This window comes from Schistocerca nitens, chromosome 2 (assembly GCF_023898315.1).
Source record: "Schistocerca nitens isolate TAMUIC-IGC-003100 chromosome 2, iqSchNite1.1, whole genome shotgun sequence".
NCBI classification, from domain to species: Eukaryota; Metazoa; Arthropoda; class Insecta; order Orthoptera; family Acrididae; genus Schistocerca; species Schistocerca nitens.
Window position 1 is genome coordinate 511,748,623 of NC_064615.1, and position 20,011 is coordinate 511,768,633.

The 20,011-nt window shown below is 43.5% G+C and overlaps 1 protein-coding gene across 1 annotated transcript in view; it reads left to right on the forward strand.

The window, feature by feature from the left end:
* Positions 1-19,291, forward strand: part of LOC126236496 (uncharacterized) — a 93,258-nt gene extending 73,967 nt beyond the window's left edge. Inside the window, exon 2 of the mRNA XM_049945852.1 lies at positions 15,939-19,291. Within this exon, the coding sequence (XP_049801809.1) occupies positions 15,953-18,805 (2,853 nt within the window). The 5' untranslated portion in view covers positions 15,939-15,952 and the 3' untranslated portion in view covers positions 18,806-19,291. The remainder of the gene's footprint in view (positions 1-15,938) is intronic.
* The last annotated feature ends 720 nt before the right edge of the window (positions 19,292-20,011 follow it).

Genomic DNA, 20,011 nt, shown 5'->3' on the forward strand with positions numbered 1-20,011 from the left:
CCTCTGCAGGTCTTCCTGGAGTACGTACGAGTATTCTGATGTTGCTACTTTCTTGTAGACAACCGTGTCATCTGCAAATAGCCTCACGGAGCTACCGATGTTGTCAACTAAGTCATTTATGTATATTGTAAACAATAAAGGTCCTATCACGCTTCCTTGCGGTACTCCAGAAATTACCTCTACATCTGCAGATTTTGAACCGTTAAGAATGACATGTTGTGTTCTTTCTTCTAGGAAATCCTGAATCCAATCACAAACCTGGTCCGATATTCCGTAAGCTCGTATTTTTTTCACTAAACGTAAGTGCGGAACCGTATCAAATGCCTTCCTGAAGTCCAGGAATACGGCATTAATCTGCTCGCCAGTGTCTACGGCACTGTGAATTTCTTGGACAAATAGGGCGAGCTGAGTTTCACATGATCTCTGTTTGCGGAATCCATGTTGGTTATGATGAAGGAGATTTGTATTATCTAAGAACGTCATAAAACGAGAACATAAAACATGTTCCATTATTCTAAAACAGATTGACGTAAGCGAAATAGGCCTATAATTATTCGCATCTGATTTATGACCCTTCTTGAAAATGGGAACGACCTGCGCTTTCTTCCAGTCGCTAGGTACTTTACGTTCTTCCAGAGATCTACGATAAATTGCTGATAGAAAGGGGGCAAGTTCTTTAGCATAATCACTGTAGAATCTTACGGGTATCTCGTCTGGTCCGGATGCTTTTCCGCTACTAAGTGATAGCAGTTGTTTTTCAATTCCGATATCGTTTATTTCAATGTTTTCCATTTTGGCGTCCGTGCGACGGCTGAAGTCAGGGACCGTGTTACGATTTTCCGCAGTGAAACAGTTTCAGAACACTGAATTCAGTATTTCTGCCTTTCTTCGGTCGTCCTCTGTTTCGGTGCCATCGTGGTCAACGAGTGACTGAATAGGGGATTTAGATCCGCTTACCGATTTCACATATGACCAAAACTTTTTAGGGTTCTTGTTTAGATTGTTTGCCAATGTTTTATGTTCGAATTCGTTGAATGCTTCTCTCATTGCTCTCTTTACGCTCTTTTTCGCTTCGTTCAGCTTTTCCTTATCAGCTATGATTCGACTACTCTTAAACCTATGATGAAGCTTTCTTTGTTTCCGTAGTACCTTTCGTACATGATTGTTATACCACGGTGGATCTTTCCCCTCGCTTTGGACCTTAGTCGGTACGAACTTATCTAAGGCGTACTGGACGATGTTTCTGAATTTTTTCCATTTTTGTTCCACATCCTCTTCCTCAGAAATGAACGTTTGATGGTGGTCACTCAGATATTCTGCGATTTGTGCCCTATCACTCTTGTTAAGCAAATAGATTTTCCTTCCTTTCTTGGCATTTCTTATTACACTTGTAGTCATTGATGCAACCACTGACTTATGATCACTGATACCCTCTTCTACATTCACGGAGTCGAAAAGTTCCGGTCTATTTGTTGCTATGAGGTGTAAAACGTTAGCTTCACGAGTTGGTTCTCTAACTATCTGCTCGAAGTAATTCTCGGACAAGGCAGTCAGGATAATGTCACAAGAGTCTCTGTCCCTGGCTCCAGTTCTGATTGTGTGACTATCCCATTCTATACCTGGTAGATTGAAGTCTCCCCCTATTACAATAGTATGATCACGAAACTTCTTCACGACGTTCTGCAGGTTCTCTCTGAGGCGCTCAACTACTACGGTTGCTGATGCAGGTGGTCTATAGAAGCATCCGACTATCATATCTGACCCACCTTTGATACTTAACTTAACCCAGATTATTTCACATTCGCATTCGCTAATAACTTCACTGGATATTATTGAATTCTTTACTGCTATAAATACTCCTCCATCATTGGCGTTTATCCTATCCTTGCGGTATATATTCCATTCTGTGTCTAGGATTTCGTTACTGTTCACTTCCGGTTTTAACCAACTTTCCGTTCCTAATACTATATGCGCACTATTTCCTTCAATAAGCGATACTAATTCAGGAACCTTGCCCTGGATACTACTGCAGTTTACCAATATTACGTTAACTTTTCCTGTTTTTGGTCTCTGAGGACGGACGTTCTTTATCAACGATGCTGATGTTCTCTCTGGTAAGCCGTCAGGTATTTTATCGTTTCGCCCAAGGGGGGGTCCCTCTAACATAAAAAATCCCCGTGTGCTCGCCACACGTACTCTGCTACCCTAGTAGCTGCTTCCGGTGTGTAGTGCACGCCTGACCTGTCTAGGGGGGCCCTACAGTTCTCCACCCAATAACGGAGGTCGATGAATTTGCAACCATTATAGTCGCAGAGTAGTCTGAGCCTCTGGTTTAGACCCTCCACACGGCTCCAAACCAGAGGACCGCGATCGACTCTGGGCACTATGCTGCAGATATTAAGCTCAGCTTGCACTCCGCGTGCGGTGCTGGTTGTCTTCACCAAATCAGCCAGCCGCCGGAAGGAACCAAGGATGGCCTCAGAACCCAAGCGGCAGGCGTCATTCGTTCCGACATGTGCTACTATCTGCAGCCGGTCACACCCAGTGCGTTCAATAGCTGCCGGAAGGGCCTCTTCCACATTACGGACGAGACCCCCCGGCAAGCACACCGAGTGCACACTGGCATTCTTCCCCGACCTACCCGCTATTTTCCTGAGGGGCTCCATAACCCGCCTAACGTTGGAGCTCCCTATAACTAATAGGCCCGCCCTCCGTGACTGTCGGGACCTTGCCGGAGAATCGGCCACTGGCCCAACAGGCGAGGCATCCTGTGGTGGCTCGGAAACGATGTCATCACCACTAGGAAGCACCCCGTACCTGTTGGAAAGGGGTAAGGCAGCTGCCACGCGGCCAGATCCCACCTTCGCCTTTCGGCCAGGCACACGCGAGCCCACCACTGTCCGCCATTCACCCTGGAGTGATGGCTGACCAGTAAGATGCTCACTGCCGGAAGACGCAGCGACATCAGGGGTTCCATGTGATTCCAAGGCCACCGAAGTAGGCATAGGTCTCACCACAGTTGCCCCAACGCCACTACGAGCCGACGCCTGCGCCTCGAGCTCGATGAGCCTAACAGACAAAGCCTCCACCTGCCCCCGAAGAGTGGCCAATTCTCCTTGCGTCCGCTCACAACAACCACAGTCCCTACACATGACTATGTTTACCCTATTTCAAAAGAGTCTATTAGCTCCAAGCATATACCATCAGTCCCTGTTTCACGTCATAGTTCACTACACCCGCCTACTAAAAAACCACCCTAACCGGAGCCAGTGGGAGATCCCTGTCCGAAAAGACTCCCTTCTCATCCATATACAATCACAAACTACGTCTCTTGGTACCTGCCTCCCCGAAATGCCTCGCGCGAAAGACCCGCTTTCCCCTTCAAGTGCATCCTGCTCGTCCCTAATACCTACGAAACATAGCTAGCACAGCCCCACAACGGCTCGCGTTCACAGACTTTGTTTTTACGTCACGTAGTACGCTCGAGCAGGGCCGGACGAAAATCACCGTTCGGCGTTCGATTATTATTTATTTAACAACTTAACTCCTATAATAAAGCAAAACATTTCCGATCACAATAAATGTCCTATTTTTCTCGAAAATAGACAAAGTCCAGTTTTACGAGCAAAAATCTATATAGTTTCTCACGTTCGACTTAGAAACTCATAACCTCTCTGAACACATTTACATCTAAACCGATATTTCCACTCACGAATACAGATTTCCGTGATTTAGCAGATTCCAAATCACGCCCTATAATTTACCAAGTGAAATAACGTCCTTCTCATATCTAGACAACCGGCAAACGTGTCTTCCACCTGCTAGATGCATGCTCCACAATCGACCTCCTCTCAACTAAATAAAGAAGTCAAATGCGAAGAAGCACTCGACCGAACAATTTACAAGATAACAGAATAAAGTCCCAGCACAAACACACATCCATATTGAATCTTGTCAAATTACCACTTGATCACGAAAGCTGTGCAGCACATACTAAGTATTAGTTCGCTAATCGGCCATCTAGACGACTACACAGTGAAGTCAAATACATTCCCGCAACAGCCCTCTCCGTTCGGATGGCCTCTCACTGTCAGCAGGAAACTTGAATCATCCCCAACACAGACCCCACATGGACAGATTCATCCAACCAAATCAAACACATGTATATTTGATCGCTATAACTACAATTGAATGTCATTCGACAGTGAGCTAAGTATCCGTAATACACCCTGCTTATGGCTCTGGAAATAGAAATAGCTGTACCCTTCTTATCACTTGACACTTTGCTATCACAGTATTCCACTTCAAATCCAAGCCTTCCTTACCACTGGACATACTCATATCCTTTACAAACATCTCAGAACACAATCACATACTTTATAAACCAGATGCTCCCAGTTAAGAAAATTATTCTGCTAAGAAACGCGTTATGAAACCGGTATTTTCAACCCCCTCAAGCCACGGCGGCTAGATATTTATCCAGTATATTAAAGCATTCTATCTCTCTACGCCATGTCGGAGGTCCATGATATATCGACTGGGCTACAGGCGATGCTTGATTGTGAAGGATCGCAAGCAGTGTATGCCATCGGAAGAAATATACACTAGCTTTTCACATCTCTAGTGCTACGCTATACGCTGGAAATGCAGTATCCGATTTTGAATCAAGTCCTCGCATTCAAGCATATACCTGCGTAGGAGGCTATGGAGACGTCCTTTATTAGAGCCACTAATGAATCATATTCCTATCACTCTCATATCTCGAAACGACTCACCTTTGTCGAGCCGATCTACTACAGTAAATGGTTCAAATGGCTCTGAGCACTATGGGACTTAACGTCTGAGGTCATCAGTCTCCTAGAACTTAGAACTACTTAAACCTAACTAACCTACGGACAATACACACATCCATGCCTGAGGCAGGATTCGAACCTGCGACCGTAGCCGTCGCGCGGTTCCAGACTGTAGCGCCTAGGGCCGCTGGGTCACTGCGGCCGACTACTACAGCTAAAACCCAACCTCGTTTTGGTTAGCCCCCATGCAACAGCAGCCATTTCTCCAGCTTTACGAATCTGATCGTTCCAATTTAAATCGCAAGTGAGTAGGAGTCGTGGGGAAAATATATCTACCACCTTCTGCAACCCATGTAGAAACAAGCTAAGGTGTGTTACTGCGACAGGACAGTGTTTTAACCATTCAATGGAAACCGGAACTGCTAGAAGGACAATGATTTTTTCTACCGTGCCCTTTCAAACTATGTACAAGTACTACAGATCCGCATCCATTCACATCTATCTTCGTTATTCTGTACCATCCAACAAAGAAATGTCACCAAGTATAAAAGCTCCACTAGCTTCATCCAATAGACAATTCGATAAGATTTTCACCACATCTCTCTCCTACCATATATCGAATATCAGGTACTGCACGTGTACAGTCATCGAGCAGATGCCACTATCCTATTAAATATACACGTTTTTATCAACTGCACACCTCAGTTTAAAGTTTCACCACCTGTACTGTAGGACAATGATCGTATCCCGATGACTATACTGTAAGTCGCAAGAGACGCATCCTGTGACCCTGTCTCATTGTTTGAAACATTAATTTTTCTGCTCTAACATGCTTTGTACACTTTCAGACATTTTATTTATTTTTCCCTGCCACGACTTCGAGGTTTGTCTCAAGTTCTAAACTGACATTAAAACAGTCTATCGCAGAAAATTAGACCTCCCGCAGTGACGCGATTGTCGTCAGCTGATGACGTGAGTACCACTATCCATGACCACGGGAGAGTACCGCACCTCCCTACCAAACCTCCCTTTGCAGGAAGTTTGAATTTTGGAGGTTAGATAAATCAGTTGGGACACCTCTAGACTTCGCACAGCGTAAATAAATTTTTTACTGCTGTTACTAAAACACACACTCGGTGATTTTTAAATCAAATTAACTAACAAGATAACGAAATCGGAATAGTTTTAACGCATTCGCGTGGGTTTGCAAACTACAGTCCGAATCTGAATGCTATGCATCCTGTTTCGACTGATTCCTCATATTGCAGTCATACACGCGGTTACTGATCCAGTGGTAGCATCCCCCGGAAGGTGTTGCCCCACAACAAAACTGCTTCCCCAACTCGAACAAGGGTTGTCAGTCAATCATTGTGTGGTAACCAACAACTTGCAAGTGGACGGAGAAGACACCGACGATCTACTGAAATAATATACATTACAATTGATTATATGAAGAATTTTACCAATTCTAAATTAATTTCAACTCCGACCAGTCATGTGAAAGCATGTTTCCAAATTTCAGTATCATAGTTAAACCACCCCTTCTCCACTTTTCGAATCTGGATATATGGCTATGCTGTACGACCGTTCATTGTTAATTCTCGAAAACATACATCATTAAAGTATATTAGACAGTACCCTACATATGTCTAACACCTACAGCATATTGCTTAATTTACGATCTATGTCTATGCAGATGAGAGTCACAGAGCATTCGCACCGCCTTATGCTGTTATCGACCAACCCGTCCTGCGCCACGGCTAGCTATTTAATCTGCAACCGACCAGAAGTAGTCAGCTACATTTCACGTCTCGTGAATGGATGGAGCTCGCTGAGTCCTCGCACATCCAAGTGTACAAGATTTCTCGAGATGTGTCAATGTCGAGGAGGTTAGCACTTTTTATCAATGTACAGTAACAGATTTGAAAGTGTTGTGATCTAACAACAGACCGTCAGGAAGAAAAATAACTAGAAAAGGGCGATTTTTATGCGTAATGGAGCATCAGACGGATGGAGTTCGAGGCATTTTTACGTAAATCAATCAAGCCAACAATTTTAAACTGATGCTCCATTACGCATAAAAATCGCCCTTTTCTAGTTATTTTTCTTCCTGACGGTCTGTTGTTAGATCACAACACTTTCAAATCTGTTACTGTACATTGATAAAAAGTGCTAACCTCCTCGACATTGACACATCTCGAGAAATCTTGTACACTTGGATGTGCGAGGACTCAGCGAGCTCCATCCATTCACGAGACGTGAAATGTAGCTGACTACTTCTGGTCGGTTGCAGATTAAATAGCTAGCCGTGGCGCAGGACGGGTTGGTCGATAACAGCATAAGGCGGTGCGAATGCTCTGTGACTCTCATCTGCATAGACATAGATCGTAAATTAAGCAATATGCTGTAGGTGTTAGAAATATGTAGGGTACTGTCTAATATACTTTAATGATGTATGTTTTCGAGAATTAACAATGAACGGTCGTACAGCATAGCCATATATCCAGATTCGAAAAGTGGAGAAGGGGTGGTTTAACTATGATACTGAAATTTGGAAACATGCTTTCACATGACTGGTCGGAGTTGAAATTAATTTAGAATTGGTAAAATTCTTCATATAATCAATTGTAATGTATATTATTTCAGTAGATCGTCGGTGTCTTCTCCGTCCACTTGCAAGTTGTTGGTTACCACACAATGATTGACTGACAACCCTTGTTCGAGTTGGGGAAGCAGTTTTGTTGTGGGGCAACACCTTCCGGGGGATGCTACCACTGGATCAGTAACCGCGTGTATGACTGCAATATGAGGAATCAGTCGAAACAGGATGCATAGCATTCAGATTCGGACTGTAGTTTGCAAACCCACGCGAATGCGTTAAAACTATTCCGATTTCGTTATCTTGTTAGTTAATTTGATTTAAAAATCACCGAGTGTGTGTTTTAGTAACAGCAGTAAAAAATTTATTTACGCTGTGCGAAGTCTAGAGGTGTCCCAACTGATTTATCTAACCTCCAAAATTCAAACTTCCTGCAAAGGGAGGTTTGGTAGGGAGGTGCGGTACTCTCCCGTGGTCATGGATAGTGGTACTCACGTCATCAGCTGACGACAATCGCGTCACTGCGGGAGGTCTAATTTTCTGCGATAGACTGTTTTAATGTCAGTTTAGAACTTGAGACAAACCTCGAAGTCGTGGCAGGGAAAAATAAATAAAATGTCTGAAAGTGTACAAAGCATGTTAGAGCAGAAAAATTAATGTTTCAAACAATGAGACAGGGTCACAGGATGCGTCTCTTGCGACTTACAGTATAGTCATCGGGATACGATCATTGTCCTACAGTACAGGTGGTGAAACTTTAAACTGAGGTGTGCAGTTGATAAAAACGTGTATATTTAATAGGATAGTGGCATCTGCTCGATGACTGTACACGTGCAGTACCTGATATTCGATATATGGTAGGAGAGAGATGTGGTGAAAATCTTATCGAATTGTCTATTGGATGAAGCTAGTGGAGCTTTTATACTTGGTGACATTTCTTTGTTGGATGGTACAGAATAACGAAGATAGATGTGAATGGATGCGGATCTGTAGTACTTGTACATAGTTTGAAAGGGCACGGTAGAAAAAATCATTGTCCTTCTAGCAGTTCCGGTTTCCATTGAATGGTTAAAACACTGTCCTGTCGCAGTAACACACCTTAGCTTGTTTCTACATGGGTTGCAGAAGGTGGTAGATATATTTTCCCCACGACTCCTACTCACTTGCGATTTAAATTGGAACGATCAGATTCGTAAAGCTGGAGAAATGGCTGCTGTTGCATGGGGGCTAACCAAAACGAGGTTGGGTTTTAGCTGTAGTAGTCGGCCGCAGTGACCCAGCGGCCCTAGGCGCTACAGTCTGGAACCGCGCGACGGCTACGGTCGCAGGTTCGAATCCTGCCTCAGGCATGGATGTGTGTATTGTCCGTAGGTTAGTTAGGTTTAAGTAGTTCTAAGTTCTAGGAGACTGATGACCTCAGACGTTAAGTCCCATAGTGCTCAGAGCCATTTGAACCATTTACTGTAGTAGATCGGCTCGACAAAGGTGAGTCGTTTCGAGATATGAGAGTGATAGGAATATGATTCATTAGTGGCTCTAATAAAGGACGTCTCCATAGCCTCCTACGCAGGTATATGCTTGAATGCGAGGACTTGATTCAAAATCGGATACTGCATTTCCAGCGTATAGCGTAGCACTAGAGATGTGAAAAGCTAGTGTATATTTCTTCCGATGGCATACACTGCTTGCGATCCTTCACAATCAAGCATCGCCTGTAGCCCAGTCGATATATCATGGACCTCCGACATGGCGTAGAGAGATAGAATGCTTTAATATACTGGATAAATATCTAGCCGCCGTGGCTTGAGGGGGTTGAAAATACCGGTTTCATAACGCGTTTCTTAGCAGAATAATTTTCTTAACTGGGAGCATCTGGTTTATAAAGTATGTGATTGTGTTCTGAGATGTTTGTAAAGGATATGAGTATGTCCAGTGGTAAGGAAGGCTTGGATTTGAAGTGGAATACTGTGATAGCAAAGTGTCAAGTGATAAGAAGGGTACAGCTATTTCTATTTCCAGAGCCATAAGCAGGGTGTATTACGGATACTTAGCTCACTGTCGAATGACATTCAATTGTAGTTATAGCGATCAAATATACATGTGTTTGATTTGGTTGGATGAATCTGTCCATGTGGGGTCTGTGTTGGGGATGATTCAAGTTTCCTGCTGACAGTGAGAGGCCATCCGAACGGAGAGGGCTGTTGCGGGAATGTATTTGACTTCACTGTGTAGTCGTCTAGATGGCCGATTAGCGAACTAATACTTAGTATGTGCTGCACAGCTTTCGTGATCAAGTGGTAATTTGACAAGATTCAATATGGATGAGTGTTTGTGCTGGGACTTTATTCTGTTATCTTGTAAATTGTTCGGTCGAGTGCTTCTTCGCATTTGACTTCTTTATTTAGTTGAGAGGAGGTCGATTGTGGAGCATGCATCTAGCAGGTGGAAGACACGTTTGCCGGTTGTCTAGATATGAGAAGGACGTTATTTCACTTGGTAAATTATAGGGCGTGATTTGGAATCTGCTAAATCACGGAAATCTGTATTCGTGAGTGGAAATATCGGTTTAGATGTAAATGTGTTCAGAGAGGTTATGAGTTTTTGCTCGTAAAACTGGACTTTGTCTATTTTCGAGAAAAATAGGACATTTACTGTGATCGGAAATGTTTTGCTTTATTATAGGAGCGAAGTTGTTAAATAAATAATAATCGAACGCCGAACGGTGACTTTCGTCCGGCCCTGCTCGAGCGTACTACGTGACGTAAAAACAAAGTCTGTGAACGCGAGCCGTTGTGGGGCTGTGCTAGCTATGTTTCGTAGGTATTAGGGACGAACAGGATGCACTTGAAGGGGAAAGCGGGTCTTTCGCGCGAGGCATTTCGGGGAGGCAGGTACCAAGAGACGTAGTTTGTGATTGTATATGGATGAGAAGGGAGTCTTTTCGGACAGGGATCTCCCACTGGCTCCGGTTAGGGTGGTTTTTTAGTAGGCGGGTGTAGTGAACTATGACGTGAAACACGGACTGATGGTACATGCTTGGAGCTAATAGACTCTTTTGAACTCATCTCAGTCGAACTGTAGGATCTAGTGAGTCGAATATTTTTCCCCTAGCTTGTAGATGTAGTGTAGAGTTTGAGAGTTTCTGTCGCTGGTTGCGAACTGTATAATTTCTTTCCCAAACATGAGAAAACGATTTGTCAGTTTTCTGCGAAGTATTGCGGCTATGCATATAGTTGTGTAATTAAAGCATGATAAGGTGAGTTGCATAGTTAGTTTTTGCGATTTTAAGCCGTCCTTATGCAGCGCTATGCATATAGTTGTGTAATCAGGACCGACCTTTGTGATTAATTATGTAATTAGGATGAGCATTTGGGTCAGTTTCCCGCATCTGGAGAGTTTCCAGGCGTTAGGTTTTCCACCCAGTAGAATCAGAGTTCGAATGGTTGATAAGTTTCACTTGCACTGAGTGTTTGTGCGTTGAATTATTTTCAGGTGTTTAAACGTTGTCAGCGTCTTCCGAATGTGACTCTAGTGTGCTAGCCACTGCACGACCTCGTAATTTACAAGTTGTTTGCGTCTCTGCACATCAGCGTAATGCATTATTTAGGAGTACTTTCGAGATCTGTAAACTGGATATTGTGACTCCAAGCATGTTAGGGTGAGTGGTTTGCAAGAGCGTAATGAATAAATTAGGAGAAATACGTAGCTAAATAAATTACCCAAAAAAATAAATAAAGTGAACTCCTTCCTCTCTCCAGCAGCCCAGATCATGCAGATTCGTTTTTAACACCTATTTTCCCTCCCTCCAGACCGACGGCATGGTGAGTGTTTTGTATCAGCGTAATAAACAAGGTTACATGTAGGAAATGTGGTTGGATAACCTTGAAAAGTAGTTGAAACTAGGTAGTCGAAAGCGTAGCGAACCCCTTTGCATACCAACTCTGCTCAACAAAATTTTCCAAGAGGAAGGCTAGTAAAATTGATGGTGGTAGTGCTTGTAATTGTTTAAAGAAAGACTTACGTCCAGTTCCTAGGAGGAGGTGACTTAGGTTAGTGCAGGTATCCTGAGTACTGTTTCTTTGCCGCTATTTTCTTAGCTTAGTAGAGGTAGCCCAATTGACCTATCTCCCCATCAAAATTCAAACTTCCGGCCAGTTCCTAGGACGATGTGACTTAGGTTAGTGGAGGTAGTCCAAGTGCCCTTTATTTCCCACCATTTTCTTAGGTTTGTATAGGTAGCTCAACTGACCTACCTTCCCGCCAAAAATTCGAACTTCTCGTGAGTTCGTAGGATGGAGTGACTTAGGTTAGTGGATGTAGCCCAGTTGACCTATCTTCCAGCCATGTTTGGATAACGGTACTCACGTCATCAGCTGACGTCAATCGCGTCATCAGTTGACGTCACGTAACGCCGAGTACTCGCGTCAGGGTCGCTTTATTGGATTTGGTGCGGGAGCCCCATTGCTCCACTACTACTGTGTAGCTTAAGTTCAAAAGTAGGCTAACATTTTACATAATAAATATGTACTAATGGCTCAAGTTTGTTTGCTAATGTCTTAAAATAAGTATTGATCATACTGACGAAATTTGTGTATTCCTTGCTACAGCTGAGAAAGTCTTTAGTTGTACAATTCGTAATACCAGTTGTGCAGTTTCGAAGACATTGCTTGTTGGTATGAATATTTGTTGTTCAGGACTGAATATAGAGTACTTTTTCAATCTTTAGGGAGCGTCCATTTTCTGAGAACCACTTATTAATTCTTTGGAACACGTCATTTCCAATCCTTTCAACTGCTTTCTCTCTAAATGGATTTATTATAACACTAATATCGTCTGCAAAAAACACCAATTCTGCTTGAGTATCATGCAGACCAGTAGTGTATGAAGAAATCACATAAAACTATAGTTTTTCCGAAGTAGTAACGTTATCTGCGAAGCCAAACGCCTTGGAAAGATCGCAAAAAATACCACTGGCGATATTTCATTTTTTAAGGTGTGTACTGTTTGATGAGTGATGTACTGTTTGATGAGTGATATATAAAGAGCATTGTCAGTCGAGCTACCTTTCTGGAATCCAAATTGTGATGTGCTAAGTAAATTTTATCTGATTAAGAGTGAGATTTCTCTTCTTTACATTACTTTTTCGAACAGTTTGGAATAAAATTGTCGGTAAGGTAACTGGACGATAAATGTTTTTAAGACTGTCTTATCACCTGTCTTATGTATAGGTTTAACAGCTGTATATTTTAACCTTTCTGAAAAAATTATCTGTGTCAGTGGTGCATTTCACACACCACTGAGGACATTATTTATTAAGTTTTCAGAATTGTGTTTGAAATTCTGTCAACATCTCATGAGCTTTTGTTTTTTAGAATTTTTATAACTCTATTAATTTCAGTGAACAATGTTAGTGCTACTGTCCCGCTAAATCACCCGATCTGAATCCCACAGGAAATGCATGGGGTCATTTGAAACAACGGATGTAACTTGTCAGCTCAAAAAAAATGTTCAAATGTGTGTGAAATCTTATGGGACTTAACTGCTAAGGTCATCAGTCCCTAAGCTTACACACTACTTAACCTAAATTATCCTAAGGACAAACACACACATCCATGCCCGAGGGAGGACTCGAACCTCCCCCGGGGCCAGCCACACAGTCCATGACTGCAGCGCCTAAGACCGCTCGGCTAATCCTGCGCGGCAACTTGTCAGCCACCCCACAATTTGGTAACTTCATGGGATCTAATTATAGATGAGTGGCTGCAGTTGGATATGATACACTTGCAGAAACTTGTGGACCATCTACCAGAACAGAGACCATGCATAAAAATTAGTGGGAAAGAACGCACATTTGCAAGCGCGTTCTCGTGTGCACACGTTGCATTATTGCGCAAGCAGCCTGCTATGCATCCCCTTCTTTGCTCGGACGTTTGTGCTTTATTTCGTGTGATTAAATGGCAACAGAAAAAGAAAACACAAAGGGACTGTAGGTAAGAAAATTATCTAAATAACGGAAGTACGAGAAATACCAAATGACGGCAAACTTTTCCTTCAAAATTTAATGAAGTCACAACGAGATTTGAAATTTTCTGACTGGGGCAGCAAAAATGCTGGCAATAACATTTAATTAGCTGGTAACTGGCGACTTACATACCAATTTAAACTATTTATTTCGCATTTGAAAACAAGGCATTTCAGCCCGCATCTCGTGGTCGTGCGGTAGCGTTCTTGCTTCCCACGCCCGGGTTCCCGGGTTCGATTCCCGGCGGCGTCAGGGATTTTCTCTGCCTCGTGATGGCTGGGTGTTGTGTGCTGTCCTAGGGTAGTTAGGTTTAAGTAGTTCTAAGTTCTAGGGGACTTATGACCACAGCAGTTGAGTCCCATAGTGCTCAGAGCCAGCCAACAAGGCATTTCAGTGATTATTTCTGAAACTGAGAATTACTCATTGAAGATTCCTAGTTGTTACGTAAAGTAACAATACGTCATTTGTATTTGATTTTGTAAAAAAGCTATTTAAACAACTTTGATCATAAATTATTATATATATGTTGCTATCCTCGGACTCAACGAATTGGGGAGGGTCACAAACCCCAGAACCCACTAGAATAGAGGCTGCATTTTCCAGTTTTGTATTCTTTGCATCAGTAATGTCCATTTCAGTTTCTAGTTATTTGTTGAGGAGTTGCACATACCCCTTCTTTTCTTTCGTTCAGATGTCACGCCCCTCAAGTGCTGTGCTGTTAAGTCTCCAACAGTCAACAGTTTTCTTACACATTTCTGACACATTTGTAGCGTGCTTCTTCTCATATTTACTGCTTCGAGTCTTATTCTTTACAGTAATATGATGGGACATTTCGTATATACAGTAATATGATAGCATATTTCTTATATAATACTAGATGCTCAAGGTATCACATCTCGAATATTTATTTAAAAAATTTTGAGGTGTCGCTTTCAGTATGACTTCCTTTTATGTCTTATCATCTATAAATTTCAGCGTACTGTCTTTGGAGTCAACAGACATTGCACATAAATCACCTTAAAGCGTAACCTCAACACACAACTCAACACAAATGGGCCCCAGTACCCAGTCGTCTGCTAAACAGCGCGAAAGATTGCCATCTAACCGGCGAGGCAAAATGGTTCAAATGGTTCTGAGCACTATGGGACTTAACATCTGTGGTCACCAGTCCCCCAGAACTTAGAACTACTTAAACCTAACTACCCTAAGGACATCACAGACATCCATGCCCGAGGCAGGATTCGAACCTGCGACCGTAGCAGTCGCGCGGTTCCGGACTGAGCGCCTAGAACCGCTAGACCACCGCGGCCGGCCCTGCGAAGAAATGCGTTATAAGTAGTGGTCTGCGCGGATGCGGACATCCGCGGATATATCCGCGGATATCCGCGGTATTTGTTTCTTGGCGGATAAAATCGCGACCGGCGCGAATATCCGCGGGTCATCTGCGGATAATGAGCAAGGCATCTGCCCAGTACGTATGTTGCAATGTTAGTTGAAAACTTCAAGTCTGTTGGTTCAAATGGTTCAAATGGCTCTGAGCACTATGGGACTTAACTTCTGAGGTCATCAGTCCCCTAGAACTTAGAACTACTTAAACCTAACTAACCTAAGGACATCACACACATCCATGCCCGAGGCAGGATTCGAACCTGCGACCGGAGCGATCACGCGGCTCCAGACTGATGCGCCTATAACCGCACGGCCGGCTGAAGTCTGTTGAGATTCTTGGAATCTTGCAGGGTAGAGCGGATGTCTGTTGTCCTCAGCCCCTGGCTGCGGCCGACGTAGCTGTACTCAAGAGACCTGCGCCTAATCCGTTTCCGCGACCGTGTCTTTTGTGTGGCCTGTGAAGTGCTCTCTGGGTGGCAAACCTGCCCACTGTCTACCATCAGATGGTTAGAGCGCGTGCCATGTAAGCAGGAGATCCAGGGTTCGAGTCCCGGTCGGGGCTCACATTTTCATCTGTCCCCGTTGGCGTATGTCAACGCCTGTAAGCAACTAAGGGTGTTCATTTCATTATAATTTCATTCTAACGAGCTGTATGGTACCCGATGGTATCTGTTCTTTCGGACATGTCCGAATGAACAGATACCATCTTAGTATATATAAAAAGTAAATAAGTTGTCGCAGAAATGGCACCCTGACAATAACTATGTCATTACATATGATAATTCTAAGTACTACTGTCTATTACTATTAATTACTCATTCAAAACTTAAATATATGCGGATACGGATAAGGAACTTGCGGATGCGGATTAACTGCCGCGGATGCGGTTGCGGATAGGACCTTGCGGATGCGGTGCGGATGCGGATTGCACTTTTCTTATCCGCGCAGACCTCTAGTTATAAGGCACCCTTTCGAATTCTAACAAATGCTTATTCGTGTCTGCGCTGGTGGAAATGTAAACGCATGCGCAAAGCTGAACAGAAAAAAGGCAACGTGTAGCCGCATCTTATCATCAGTTGTCGTGTCAGTATACCAAAGTGTATCATTAATATGCTTCTCATGTTTGGCCTTTTAGGACATACATCGCCTATGCTGGGATCAAGATTCGACGCGGTCCCTTCAAACAAGGAGGAGGGCTTCGACGAGCTGTTGTTGTTGTTCCGCGAGACGGCGGGCAGCGAGTGGCCCTCGGAGGCCCGCGATTTTGGAGCGGACGACACGGGAGTTCTGGCCTACCGTAGCAGGTGGCGGGCGCCCAGGTGCGACAAGGACGCCGAAGACGCGTCGACGCAGGAGCCAGATTCCACCACAGACGACGGGGAAGGCAGCGGAACGTCTCCGCTCAACGTCAGCGCCAGTGAGTCTGTGTTCAGCAATCAACTTCGCGCCACCGTCTCCATTCTAAACGGTCAACCTCAACAGGACACCGAGATGTCAGCTGCATGGACTTGTCCTCCTCCAGTGGCCGGGAGCTCTGCTCCCAGTACACGAAATTCGACGTATGCTACCCCTTTTCCTAGTACAGAAAAAGCCAGTTACTCACTACAGACGCCGGATGATCTAAACAGAGCACACTCTTCCCGCAATGGCTCTGTCTTCGACATTCCCATCGCTGGAAGCAGCACCCAAACATCGTCCAGATCCGTATGCTACATGCCACCTTCTCTGATTGGCAATACAGTTAGTGGTAGAGGTGAATTTTTCGAAAATGATCAGCCAACTGATTTATCACTGCCAAAAATAGCGCCGAGAGATGTGGAACCTGTACATGCAGCAGAAAAAGATTCCAATCACGACCATCCAGCTGATTTTCCGACATCCAAAAAACTGCCAAATGTTTGTAATAAGATAAAGGACGACGTCCATGGCAATCAGCGACCTCCTACACCGTGTCCTGGTCCTGACATGAGGGAGAACTACCAATATCAGCAAACACCACCACCAGGATATCCTCCATTTGTGGTAATGGGACCGCCAAACGTTCCATATCACGCATCCAGTGCAGTGATGGTTGGAGAAGATGGAAGTTTTATGGTTTTGCACAGCATAGTAGTCCCTCCACCTGTTACTCCATTCGTATTCCCCGTATGGCAACCTGAAATGTGTGAGAGAGGTTCTAACGTCCTGCATGAGGAGATTGTGCTATATGAGTTCAGTGATGTTTCTGATGAAGATGAGCTCGAACAGAACCACCGACCAAAAATCATCGAGATACAAGATGGCCAAGCTGTGCAAAACGAACTATTGGCAATAGAGTACCATGCTGTGAAAAATGAACCATTGGAAGAAGATGGTGAGGCTGTGCGAAATGAACTATTAGCAATAGATTACCAGCCTCTGCAAAATGAACCACTTCAAGAAGATGGTGAAGCTGTGCAAAACGAACTACTGGCAATAGATTACCAAGCTGTGCAAAATGAACCAGTGGGAAAGAATTCAGAAAACAGTGATGCAGAATGTGCTGCTGCAGGAAAAGAAATTATGCATGATGCGAATAATGATGAAAAAGATGGTGCAGAAAACAGACATTCACAAAATGGGAACCAGTTGCAGGAGCAGAAAGAAGTAAACCAGTCATGTACTGACCAACCACAGTCTGGGCCATCGGGAGTTGTGCTCATTAAGGGTTTGCAATTGTCATCATCACCCACGGAGGCAGCAGCGTCACCTAAACACCTGGGCATACCATCTGAACAAATAATTTTGCCAGCTGCACAGTCACAAATGCGGCTGTCGTCTCCACCTGGGGAATCGTCTTCACCAGCAGTAAAATCAACTTCATCCACTATTAATAAACCTCCAGAACAATTGCAGCCTCTAAATGAGCTGCGACACACTGAGCAGCCACAAGTGGCCCGATCATCTTTACAGGCATCCTCGCCATCTATACAGCTTCCTATTTTGTCCAATGATCTGTATAACTCACCTGAAGCAAACCGACCATTACTTGTGCAACCAATTCCAGCTTATGTACAGCAAAACGCATCACCTCCACACTTGTTACAAAAACAATCTAACCCTCTACAGTCTCCAAGACCTGATGTACAGACCATACAAATATCACCACCAGCTGTGCAAGGAAGCACATCATCAGGAAGATCAGATTTGTCATCTGCTCGAAAGTTTTCAATCAAGACAAATCCATCATGTACTTCCGTATCGAAGGACCATGCAGTCGAGAAGGTGAACTCTCTGACATTGTCTGGCAAGCCTATGCCCATACAGCTTGCACTGCCACACTCACCATTGGTACAGCCGGCAGCATCAGCAGTGACAAATGAGTTGCCTCTAGATCAAGTTGAGCACCAGCCAGTACCATCTGTTTCCATCACTACAGTGTGTGATAAATCACTAGAGCCATCTATGCAACTGCTTGTTTCACCAATTCCATCCCCAACGCAGAAAAAAAGGGATCAAGTCTCTGATGACGGTACATCAGCTACACAGCTGTCATCAGCTTCAACATCGAGCCCAACTACTCCATCTTCACAAGCAAATTCCTCACAGCCTCCCACTGCTAGTCCACCTGCTGGGAGGCACCAGGTCCAATATCCACCTATGGCGGTGGGGCAAGACTCTCCTCTGCAGTTACCGGAATTTTCATCACCAGAGCATCAGGTCCAATCTCCACCTACGGCTGTGGGGCAAGACTCTCCTCTGCAGTTACCTGAATTTTCAATGTCATTACTGTATCCTCGGTCACCTGAACTGAGTGGAGTAGCGACAAAATCTAAAGCGATTGTAAAGAGGAGCAGAGAGCCATGGGACCACAAAGGCCTATTTCAATTTGTAGCTTCCTTTGCTTTTAGCTTGCCACGCCACATTTGGATTCAGCGGAGAGAAGGTGAGCCTAGACGAAGTGTTCGGATTGCTGAAAAGCTGAAGGCCAAAAGATATTTCCTGCGTCCAAGATTCCCTGCTAAGAGAGGAACTGGTGAATGAAGTGTCTGATAGCATACTAAAATATACATGAAGTGTGTGTGCATTTCTATTGCTCATGCTAAAGTGAACAGCTGTTATTCCTAAGAGATGTCACGTGAGGTTTCTGTCATTGTAAGACAATTATTGTATGTGTGACTTGTGTTGTAAGTTTGTCTTATATTAAGTTTACAGTCCTTCACCTGTGTTGTGCTGCACGCAATACTTTTGACCTGTCCCATTTGTGTATGTGTGCATGGGAAGAAAACGTAAGGAATCGATTCAGGGGTGTGCGTAAATAATATTATTGACATGACACTTTCTGTGAAAAGTTTAATCTTTTATTTTGTGATAACACATTGGTTGTGACTTTCTTTCATATTTGGAACTAATATTATTAATAATGAAAATAGACTGAGTATACTGTTGTAATATGACTTAAATATATTTGAGAATCAATAAAATATAAGTTATAATTTTTTATGTAGCATAAAATTCTCATACGTTATTGATTTCCATTTTCAGTATTGGTATGTTTCAGCTTATACATTAGGCTTTATTTGGAAGTCATGGCTATGAGTGAATTAAAGGTACATATGTCACCTGCTTTATTCATTCAGCTTATTAGTGGATCAGAGATACTGGTCTCCATAACCACATTTGGTAATGCTCCTGTGTGTGGTGCTGTTTAGTGTGGAGCTATCTGGTTTGAATCCTGGAACTGAAAGAAATTTCCATAATTAGAATTCGGCTGACAAGGGAAAGACAGATGGACGCATAAAGTTCAGTACCACCACATTTCGTACCAAAGAACCTAGTTTAAGTTCCAAATCTCTCTAAGATGTATCATTAATGTTGTCATTGGATGAGGACTTTAGCTGAGGCAGTAGTTCTTTCATGTGAGAGAAATAGGTTATGTGATGCTAGCAGTTTCCTTTTATAGCTGTCCTGCCATCATCGACAACAACAACAACAACACAAAATTGCAACACTACAGCCTACACGACTCATCACATACACCAAAAATACATGTCTGACCACATAATGAAGCAAACAGCTTGCAGCATGTAATCAACCACACAGAAAGTTAGGTACTTTCCAAGTTTTAAAGCAAAATTGTTGGAAAATGTTTTATGATCTTGCAGGAATCATCAAAAAAGCAATAGATGTTTCTGAGTGATGTAATATTACTTGCAATAATACCACTTATATATCAAAACAATGAGTCAG